Source organism: Xenopus tropicalis, chromosome 5, assembly GCF_000004195.4.
Source record: "Xenopus tropicalis strain Nigerian chromosome 5, UCB_Xtro_10.0, whole genome shotgun sequence".
Classification (NCBI taxonomy): domain Eukaryota; kingdom Metazoa; phylum Chordata; class Amphibia; order Anura; family Pipidae; genus Xenopus; species Xenopus tropicalis.
The window spans coordinates 110948758-110960592 of NC_030681.2; the positions used below are offsets into that span (position 1 = coordinate 110948758).

Below are 11835 nucleotides of genomic sequence, written 5' to 3' on the forward strand. Positions count from 1 at the left end.
AGGAAGGCTAATAATTCAACCCCATAATAAATAACAAAGAACAAATGAAAACCTACTCAGAGACCCATCTATACAACACTACATTTTAATATGAAGTCATCACCTTCAGAAGTATACCATTAGCAGTGATCAGATCTTTATAACAGTACCCCTTCGTCTTAACTTCTGTCAGGTCATTCCTTTTGTGTCCAATCTTAACCTGTCCAGCTTAAGGTTAGTAATGGAGGGAATAGTTCACAATTGGTTTAAGAAAAAACAAAGATGGTATGAAACAATCTAGTAAGAGTCAGATCAATGTCCAGATTATGGATAAATAATTTAACTAGCTAGCTTGCCCACGAATACTGCAATATAATGAATGAAAGGGGCCCATTCATCAATGTACAAATCCGAATCCCGAAATATGATAATTTCTGATAATCAAAAATGTCCCGAAAATTCTTTTAGTTTCAATACGAAAATTTCAGAACTTTCGGTTAGTAAGTACGAAATTTTCATATTGAAAATATTATATTGGAACAAATCGTATTGGTAATCCGAACGTCATGAAATTTCCGTATCCCAATGATCGTAAACAGCGCGAAACCCTTTCTGACTTTGAAACTTCAATGCATGCTTTGGGAAGCTTTCCATAGGACTCAATGGCACTCTGCAGCTCCAACCTGGCCAAAAGAATTCCGAAGCTTGGATGAATTCTGAAACTTTCATACTTGTTACGACAAATACGATTTTGTCACAAAAATTGTTGCAAAGTACAAAACTCCTTTATAAAAGATTCTACAGAATACAGAAATGAACCCAAGCTCTAATTTAAATAGTTACAATTTGGACAAAATTCCCCAAAATTGTATGAACCAAAAAGTTTTCTAGTACCTTAAAAGCACAAAAAGTTATTTGAAAATATATTTTCAACTGAAAGCAGTATTTGCACCTTTCGTCAATTATTTTTCTGACTGTTGACCAATGTAGCATGTCAGTTCTCCTTCCGCCAAGATTCCAGTACCCACAATGTGTTCTTAAACTAATCAGCTTGCTTCTGCTTATTGGTTTAAGAGTCAGAACTAGCAATGCAGAAAGACAGACATTGCTTTCAAAAGCAATTTTGTGTACAAATCAATTTAAATCCACTGAAATTTTGTAATTAAAGGACATGTAAAGCCTACATTTGCCTACAATGTATATCAGTTGGGCATGTCTCCCCCACCCAAATGGCATCATTTGTACTGCATATATCCCCTCCGTTTGCCAGCACCATCACATTTTCCTAAACCAAATAGCAGCTTTCACCCGGTGGCCATTTTTCCCTCTGATACATAATTGTATACATTTAAAACTGCAAACAGCCTACACAAACCCTTATTCAGCATACATTTCATCAAGAATACAGGTTCACACAGGCACAACTATCTTTGATAAAAGTTCTGCTTTGTTTGAGCACTGTAATGGTAAAGCTGAGTTCAGGAGAAAAAAAATGAAGCAGACAGCTAGAGCTTTCTATGGGAACCAGCAAAGCCATCTCTTCACTAGACTGGGGGGCGTGTTTAGTAATCTGAGCTTAGAACAACTGAGCATGCCCACAAGCCAACCTCCAAAGCAAATTCCTGGGGGGGGGGGGGGGCGAGTGTGTTACAGGAGGAGAAGGCAATATGCAAAAAGAGATTTAAACTCAAAATGAATATAATGCATCTGCTAAGTTTATCCCAAACTATTAAAGTTTGAGACGTTTAACTTTTCTTAGAAACACTTTCCAGTATGAGGCTCAACAGCTGTACTTGAGGGTTGCTGTAAAGGCAAATAGTTTAAATGAACAGGCAGATGGCTTGCCCATAGGGAACAGTGCTTTATCTGTTGTATGCAAGTGAGTGTATTTTGCAAATATTGAACAGATAATAGGGTTCCGGAAAAGCTGCCTACATTTTTAGTTAACCACTGATCCCGCAATTCAGAGAACTATACCTGACCTTGGAAGATGCTGTCAAAAAGCAGAAATACTCGCTTAAAACAAATGTAATATTTACATACATTTGTTCTTAGATAGTCTTGTGCAATTTATAAAAGGAAAAGGCAGTTATAAGAAACTTGCAAATGTGCTTTAATTAAAAAAATGTCAGTTGGTAAATGCAGTCGAAAGTAGTTTTTTCCATCCCCTTTCTATACACTGGTTCTGACACTTAGAACAGAATCCATTCTGCCACTGATCTGTAAATTAGGTGGCTTAGATAGAGTCAGAACAAAAGAAATGGAGAATATAAACATCTGTAATAGATACTGAAGGCAATATCTATCCAGTCAGATAAAACCATAAACACACTGAAACAATATTGAAGCGATATTTATCGCTGTTCAAGGTGAGTTGAACACAGTTTGTTGTGGACAAAAGCAATACTTTTGTGGATGCTTTTATTCATGTTAGCGGTGCAACAGAATATCTCTACTACTTTCAGATCATTTATTAGTTCCCATAAAAGCAGTTTTCACATTAAAGTCAGTGGCATTCAGTAAGATTTGTCGACAACGGTTAAGCTTGTGCTACTGCAGGCACCAAACCCCTGAAAATGACTTGCCATAGAACTACATTAAGATTGCATCAAGTAAAACATACTACTCACAGCGATCCGGTTGAATCACAGGATATTGCATCACTTTGCATTTTCCTGTGATTAAGCTAGATCCCGTAATATGTTCTGCATGCGGTAAGTGTAATGTTATACTATAGCAAGCCATTTTTAGGATTTGTCACCCATGGCTGACAGTTCTTACCATGTGCCAGTCATTGCCCTAAAAAACAAAAGTGCAGTATAAAAAAAACACAAACCAAACAGATGTTGTCAACTCTTTGCAGCACCTGAAACATCCTATTGAAATGCATGTGATTTCAGTACAGTGCTGCTTATCATTTGATGCTTGAATCTCAGAGGGGCATACCCACAGTGAAATAAACTGAAACAGATTTCATTTTCAGTTTATCATCATCTTTGTTTTACAAAGAATGCTTTATCATTCACATCAGTCCCTGTCACAGTGGTGCTTTACAATCTAATTAACCTTAGTCACTCAAATGTAAACACGTAGGCAATATTAGCCCCTCCAAACCAAGTCAGTAGCTTGCTGAACAGTGTTTATATGTGCTGTGTAAGCATGTCTGTTTTCTCTTTTTTGGTCTATTCACTTTGAATGACTGCCCCATGTCTACTCTGTGGCTTATTTATATACACTGCAGTAGTACATACAAAATACTTTGTTTTTGGTGTTACTGATTGATTATGTAATTGCATTTACAAAAGGGATTTAAAAAAAAAAAAAAAAAAAAACAACTTACTGCAAGTTACGACATAAAATAGCAATACAAACCCTAAATTTATCTCCATGAGTTGAATTGGCAATAAGATGGGTAACCTTTGAACTGAAGTCTTTCCTTATAGTACCTCCCATGTGATGAACCAAAGTTACTAGTTTTACCTTAAAAATAAAGAAAATAAGGGGTCAGACTAGCAGAAATTAGTTTGTGTTCAAAAGAGATGACAGTGGTCAAAAACTACAAGCTGCTTCTTTTTACATCAAGTCTTCCAAAAATAGTTTTAAAAAAATGGTTAATCTCTCTCTATATCTAAGGAACCCAGGACAGTAAGAGTCATATATGTTAAGACAGGCATTAGATGGAAGGGTTCACCATCAGAATGGAGGTCTCCCACGGATCTTTTGACACACAGCTATATACTATACCAAGGGAGGAGAGTAGAACTGAGCCAAAGTGGCAATTTAATCAGAGGGAGGTATCGCTAAGGATGCACACAGAACAGCTTTTTCCTGCAGAATGCAGCACCCCATGATGCTGAATACTAATCTGTGACTGCAGTTCTGCTGAAATCAGACCTTACAATTTGCTAAGAGGCCAGATCTCATATAGCCAGTGAGAACAATGAAAGACAGATCTTGTTTCTGGAAGGGCAGGTGTAAAGACAGTGTGGAGGACTTAATTGTTAAAGTAAGAGAAAAATGCAAGATAAAAGTGTTTCATCTTCCCCCCTTGCTCTGCATTAAAAATACAAAAGGTTAATATAAGTTAAACCTAAATGCACTTCTTGAAGTTTTTTTTTATTACGTGTCACAACATTTTAAAAACAACTATTTCTAAAACAAAAACCAATAAGCCTAAAAATCCATTGTGTACAGCCAATGCATACACAGTTCCCTACAGAGATTATGGTGCGAGACAGAAGTAAGTCATACCAATTCTTCTTTCTTTCTGAAACCAGTGAAGCACAATACGAGATTTAGCATACTTGCACAGTAGAGAGGTCGGGATGTAAAAGGCAAAGGCTGAAGAAAACCAAAAATAAACAGTTAATTATACCCTCCATTTTTAGGTAGTTCAGATTTTTCTAAAGTGGTGAGTTTTATGCAAAAGAACATGGATGACAAGTGTTGGAACATGCGCTTGGCAGATAACTGCAATGTCTGTGGGGGGCTGTTTTGGGCCTTTAAGGGCAATAGGACACAGGACATTTTGTTGGCCGTTTGCCTCCTGCGTGGGAGGTGATTTCAAATGCTTTGGCTTGCAATTGTCTGCAATCCATATGTATTTTAAAAAAGTTGTTTGAAAATGCTCCCTTTAGCATTTTCTGATAATTATATATGACTGTGCTGGTTTGTATGCAGCAATTCACAAGGCCAAGGTATTTTCAGGCATTTTGCTGCCTGTGCTGTCACATGTGCAACAAAACAAGTGGGAGTATATTTATCAAGCTGTTTAAAAAGTGGCATAAAACATTACTGGTGATGTTGCTCATAGCAGCCAATCAGATGCTTTGCTTTGGTATTTTAACTGTTGAAATCTAATTGCTGATTGGTTGCCCTGGGCAACATCACTGGTAATGATTCTCTCCACTTTTTACACAGCATGATAAAATGTACCCCCTGGTGTTCCATTGCCCTTAAAGCTGCCATTTACACTTGGGACTTTAGTTATTAATATAGAAGTTGAATTCCCTTCATTTTGCCAGGCTACGCTAAGGGCTCAATTTACCAACACAGGTGACAAATTGCAAACAAGAAACCAATCAGGCCTTTGCTTTCACTTTCTAACTGCTCAAACTGCTCAAAGGTAATTCATAATTGGCTGCTGTTGGCAACTGCATTTGACATTTGGCATTTGTGATGCAAAGCCTTATGAAGGTGAAAGAAAATCCTAGAAAGAAATGTACTTTTCTTATGATTATGAATATCAACATACCTCTCCTTTCTGTGCACAATAAATTATAATAGGGGGGCCAAGCACTCTGCAGTCAGCTTTGTAAAGAAATCGATAAGCAGGTTTCTGAAAGTCTGATATAACAAACACTGATTCGAATTCTGGAGTGTCTGCTTCTACAAACTCTTCAACAGAATCTGTTTTGATGCAGGGTACTTTGATTTCCTGTTTTCCCATGACAAGAAAAAAAAATAGTTTAAATAGCAAATATATTAAGAAACTGAACTTCTGAAAGCAGTCTAAACCCATGCTGTCCAGCTAGAGGTTTGAAGGTCAAACAGTTCTCCAAAGCATTTTTATGGCCTCCAGCCTACTTACCAGGTCCTTACACAAATAAGGTGCATCAGATAATTAGCTCATGCAAAAAATGGACAACACTGTTAAATGTTACATTTAAAGATGATATGTGCGACCCTAACCACCAAAACATTTAAGCGTAAAGAAACATTTAAGTTTTTAATATAATTCAGAGTGGCTAATTAGTATAGAAATTGCCCAAGTGGTCAGATTCCCAATTTTAAAGATTTAAAGAGACATACAGCTAGAAAATCCTTCACCTTGTGGAGAAAAAATCCATGAATATATACTTGTAAGCGTTATTGCTTTAGCTCCAGAAAGAAAGCATGTCTCAAGTTAATGCTTTCTTCCAAAGCTCAGACTGGATTTGAGCTTTGCTGGATTTCAGCACATGTAGCAACCTCAGTGCTTTAAATTTAAACAAAGTGTTAGTTGTGCAAATAAAGTAATTCCTTATGTGCTGCATGCAAGACAATGGTATGAATGAATGACCATACCATATTAACAATACTTTTTATGAAAGATTCCCTGGATTTTTCAGGACAGTTTTCCTTTATCTTTATAACTGGAACTTCCATTACTTTTACCGTCTGTGGAAAGGAATATGTAGTTAATGTAGCATACAAAAATTAACCTCCCCGGAAAAAAAAAAAAAAAAACTTAATTTCTTATGTTAGTACCTCTAGAGCTTTTATTAACTCGTCGTTTCTTCCAGCGTCTTCAACTAAAACCACTCTGGTTTCAATCTGGGGCATTTCTTCTGTAGTAAAATAAGGGAGAACATATATATTAAACAGAAGAAATCTTGAGTTTGGAAAGATCATCTGGGACTCAACAGGACCCACAAGCTGACCTATTAGCCTGCCTGAACAAATCTTGGTGTCACAAAACATTATCATTTCACTATAATTGCTTTCCCTTTTACTTATACACAAGATTAACAGGTGCATCCGTAACCTAGTACCTCCCAAGCATATCACTTGCTTTATAGCAGCTAGCTTTTGTAAAATCAAAGGCACTCTTCTGCTCTATTGTGCAGGGCCATCTTTACCTCTTGTATCAGTGAATATTTGCAGGTAATTTCTGTGACTGGTATATACACAAACCTATTCTAAAGCACTTCAGAATAAGCTGGTGTTCATAAATACAAGTTAATAATAATTAGCAAAAATAATTAATTCAGATTCACATTGCTTTCACAATGATTGCATAGAAATTACTGCAACCAGTACTTTATAATCAAAATGTATTTAATTAATGTCATTATTTTTTAGACTTAAGTTTTCCTTTTGTTGAGGATGGTTGTATGGTTGTTTGTGTATGTCAACAGAGTTTAGACATCACAGGATTGTTGGATATTATGAAGGAAAACATAAAAATTTGCATTAGGAACATTTTAACATGCCATTTTATTAAGTACGCCAAATTACATAATTTTGTGATACAAACAGGGCTGGCCTTTTAATGACCCAAATTATAAGAGCGTTCCAACTAACTGGTAACTACTACCTCAAGACATATGCTAGCAGCAGACTAGCCGAGCAACCTAATGTTTTAAAAGGAATGTAGTCGGTTAGGACCATAATTGTATCAGTAAGACACCTACCTAAACTAGTGTAAGGATTCTATCAGAATCTTTGTATGAGGACTTTGTTTAGTACTTAAATCAATCTGAATAATTTATTTTATACATCTATAGCTATATTTATTGATGTTTTTCTGCAGTGTGCCCTATTTATCTGGCTATTTGCATTTATTATGATCAGACAACAGCAAACATTATGATTAAGCGATCTCACTCAGACATTAAATAGTGCCTTACAGTTGCCAAATTATAGTTGTAATATTGGCATACTCTAAGCCAAGCAATATTTGAAAAGAACATGTCAGAAATGCGAATATAATTGTTTAGCCCTTTAACAGACCTCCACAGAATCTCGTAGCACCAACCCCAGGCAACAAGTAGAAGCAGAAAACATGATTGCCAGGGGCCCTTAAGCAGCAGAAGAGATCTACTTTCATGGGGCATACATATTTGTACTTGCCTTTTGTATTGCTATTGCATTTTAAGTTCTGCATAGCTGTTAATAGCTAGTTTATGCCCACAAAACTCAAAACTTTAAACTGTGTTGTTCAGAAGACATGGGGTTTCCAAATAAAAGAAAAACACATATATATATATATATATATATATATATATATATATATATATATATATATATATATATATACATACATACATACATACATACATATACATATATACATATATATATATATATATATATATATATACACACACACACACCCCACATATACATATCTCAATGGCTATCTTTATATAAAAATTTACATGTTTTTCTTACTCAAAGACCCTCCAGGAAATGTCCCTAAAATGAGAGAGCTCTAGGTGTTTAAAACATTAAACATTTGGCACAGAGAGCAAATGAACCCGTGAAATTCTGCCGACACCTAAACTGGCTAGTGTGACATCTCTTTAATCATGCAGTCACCTATAGTTTGTTTAATCAGCATTAAATATTCTCTGTGAATAACATGCATAAAAATGTTTAAATTAAAAAAGGAAACACTCTTTGAAGAAAAAGCTTTACTTAATGATTCATCTTACACACACTGGCCTCTGCAGATCTGTGTATCAGTGAAAGCAGCAATATTGCATAGAAGAATGCAAGGTAAACCCTGCATAGTGAAGTAATAATCCTTAGCTGAAATGCGGCTCAGTACTTTTGTAAGCAACAGCAAACAACAGGCAATTGTTGCAAGAGCAAAAAAAAAAAAAAAGTAGTAGTTCTTTACCGTCAATATCTGCAGAGCCAGCAAACAAGTTATCTTTGGATGTCTCTGTGATTTTAGAGTCAAACACAGAGGAGTCCGCTAGAAGACTCTTTCCCGCAGCGGGTGCCAGCATGCTGTTGTCATTCATCTTGTGTTAATACTCTGTGTACAAAGAAAAAAAATTAAAAACATCCACATTTATAGCAGTCAAACTCACAACTCCACCCACAGATTAGAGGAGTAAGTAAAACAAAGGAAAAGCACAAGAGTGCTGGACAGTTGCCTGGATTTAAAGCTGGAGTGTTGAATTCAATTCCTGCAATGATCCACTAACTTAAACTCACTTTAGTTTAACAATTAATGAGAAACCTTCAGGTCAATTGTAATATCAGTTTCTTGCCCTTCGCATGTAGTTTAACATGCAAATCTCAAAGATTTTAAGTGGAAATGTCGGCCAAAAAAAAAAAAAAATCATAACATCTTAAGTGCATATTGCTGGCTAAACAAGACCAGTTGAATGAAAACTATACTATGAACCTGTATATCATCAGCTCCACTGACATATATTCAAGAGAGAAGCAAGGTTGGATCACATTAATATGCAATTGAAGTGAACTGGCTAAATTAAAAACCAAAATCTGAACTCTCAAAGCTTCCAAGCCATTGACGTCTTTATTCCTTGTAGATAATGATTTACAAAACTGACAGCTGCAACACACCTTTCAAACGTCACTTCTGAATCAGCTACCATGAACGTATTACTTACTGGATCCTTCCTAAAAAAGGAAATGATGGTATATCTCAATGTTCATTCATCAGATGTTCAGTTGGATATGAGAAACCAAACCACAGATTTAACTTTTTCTAGCAAACGGCAGAAAAATGACAAATTCTAGGAAAACTGGGTTCTACTGTACTTCAGTTCCCTGTAAGGTCTCTAAGCAACTAGCTGCCCATCCACAAAATAGGCATTGATTAGCATCCAACAGACAAGAGTTTAGTGGCATAATTTCTCTTGAACAGCCTGTGAAAAAGTCTTGTGAAAGGACTGTGTGGTGCTGGGACATTTGGTAAACTGACCAAAACAAGCAGAATCAGCAGATACTACGATTAGGGTCAATACAAACCTAAAACTGCTCTCTGAAAAATGACCAGTAATAAATTGCATAAAGTAACCACAGAAAGCAAACTATTTTGCAAAGGAATAAGTGTTTTATCATCATTTGTTCTTGATAGATGCACAAACTTAATTTAAACACAAGAACTGCTGCTAAAATCATTCTCACTTAATGTATCCCTCCACTCCTACTTGTGGTACATGTACTGTTATCCAAGTCTGGGATCTTTAGTGCTTAAGCAAGGGACTAACTAATAATTATATATAAACAGATACAGGTATGGCACCTGTTATCCAGAATGTTCCTCAAGACCTGGTGTTTTTTCGGATAAGGGATCTTTCAGTAATTTGGATTTCCATACATTAAATCTATTAAAATATCATTTAAACATGAATTAAATTAATTGTTTTAACTCCAATAAGGATTATGTCTCAGTTAGGATCAAGTACAAGATACTATATTATTACAGTGAAAAAGGAAATCATTTTTAAAAATTTGAATTACTTGATGAAAATGGAGATCTATATGCACTTAAACATTACGTGTTCATAGCAGCCAAAGCTCATACACTTAACACAAAAAAAAAAATATATAGGACTATCTCAAATTTTAAAAAACAAAATTGCCTATTGCCGCGTATTGAAGTCCCCAGTTTTTTTTTCGGAAGAGATCCAGAAATGTATTGTGCGTTTCTAACGTAGAGTTATACATAACAGAAATATGAACATACCTGCACAATTAAAGTTATTGTTGCAGTTCAGATAGGTAGCTACTTCTACGGTCTAGTTAGATATGGGTTTGTTGGAAACCTTTCTATTATGCCTACTTAGGAAACAATAAAAACCGGTATCTAGACCTTTGTGATAAAGGTATAAAAGCAGAGAGCCAATTAACAAATATTTTTACATTCTAAATGTAAACGTGTAAACGTTTCTGTTTTTTTAACAGAATTCCCCTTAGTTTTTGTACTGATTACCATCATTTACAGAACTCAAAAACAATAGGTTCAATATGTGTAGCCCTATAGAGTACCTAAGCTGCACAATAAGCCTATATTGTTTTCTTTTCTAAAAGAAAAGGCTCATTGCTTGCCTGTATGTAAATACTACATGGTTGGGGGTGTGTATTGATTTTATGGAAGATGTGCCATAAAAATGAAACGGTTTTGCATAAGAGTCCATTATAACATTAACTTAATTAACAGAACTTGTTTTTAAGCAGGTGTCTTATACATTCCTTCCTGTCTTTCTGACAAATTCCTTAACTGTTCATAAAGTTACAACCATGAAACAATGACAGCATTCAGAAGCACTAATGGGTGAGGCACTACATTCAGCTGGTCTGAAATGCAGCCATTCTACCACATGTCTAAATTCACAAATATGGATATATTTTATCTGACATAAAATGTCCAGTCAAGTCAATGAGCATATGTAAGGCAAACGTTGTTTCTTACTTTGATTGCTGTTAACGTTTGTGATATATATACACAAACTGAAACATACACATCTGACTCTCATTACATAATTCCCCTAAATAATGTATCTATATATAATGATTTAAGTTTCAAGAAAGTTTGAGGGGGGATGCATACCCTACAATCAGAGATTATAACCTGTGATAACTTGCTACTTCTGTCAAACAGCAGGACAGGCAAAGCATGGAGAACCCTGGTGCAGATGATGGAAGTGCCCAAACAGGTGAAAATGTTGCTGTGCTGGGGGGGGAGGGGGGGGTATAGGAATTTAATGACCAACATCCAGGTAATTATGAATGTGTTCACAGTTGTTAGCCAGCCTATTAGTCATGTAGCATATAAATAAGGAGAGAAATCTACCCCTCAGGGCCTGGCACCGAGTCTTTCCATGAAGGCTCCTCCCCTTGCCCACATAACCTTAAATATGCCCACATAACCTTAAGTATGCCCACAGCCTACGTTTGTTCGCAGCTCTCCGACTTTTGTTAAACTATGAACCCCCTGACAGCGGCTGCCGGTAGAACCTGGGATCTGCTGATAAACAGCAACCCGAGAGTAAGTCGGAGATGAGTGCACTGTGAAAGCCGACACAGGTGTGTATCTGCCATAATGTCATTACCGGTCCGAAGGATCGAAGAGAGCCTGGTACGAGCAGTAGCGAGCTCAATGGAGGAAATGCCGGTATATGGGGAGGCACGTTAGACAAGAGCCGCCTCACTACATAGAACTCATTCTCCTCCACCACAAGCAGCCATCAACCAGATTCAAACTCTCGAGCCAAATCATAAGGACGCTTCTGATTGGGCGCACACTAAACATTTGATAGAACGCTCCCTATTGGAGGACTGAGACGCCTTCACTGGAAGACTTTTCTCTTGTGTCTTCTGATTGGCTAA

General features: G+C 36.3%; 1 protein-coding gene across 8 annotated transcripts in view; it reads right to left on the reverse strand.

Moving 5' to 3' along the window:
* The window catches only part of ect2 (epithelial cell transforming 2), a 32112-nt gene extending 20344 nt beyond the window's left edge, over window positions 1-11768 (reverse strand). For 3 of the 8 annotated variants that reach the window (XM_012962665.3, XM_012962664.3, XM_012962663.3), the window contains exons 1-7: window positions 11559-11768; window positions 8366-8506; window positions 6229-6308; window positions 6046-6138; window positions 5234-5416; window positions 4231-4320; window positions 3352-3459 (exon numbers count right to left, since the gene is read on the reverse strand). In XM_012962665.3, coding sequence (XP_012818119.1) covers window positions 3352-3459; window positions 4231-4320; window positions 5234-5416; window positions 6046-6138; window positions 6229-6308; window positions 8366-8492 — 681 coding nt within the window. In that variant the 5' untranslated portion in view covers window positions 8493-8506; window positions 11559-11768. Of the gene's footprint in view, window positions 1-3351; window positions 3460-4230; window positions 4321-5233; window positions 5417-6045; window positions 6139-6228; window positions 6309-8365; window positions 8507-11398; window positions 11499-11558 lie in introns of those variants that run through there. The other 5 variants (XM_012962668.3, XM_012962669.3, XM_031901485.1 and 2 more) reach the window with 4 other exon arrangements.
* Between the last annotated feature and the right edge of the window lie 67 nt (window positions 11769-11835).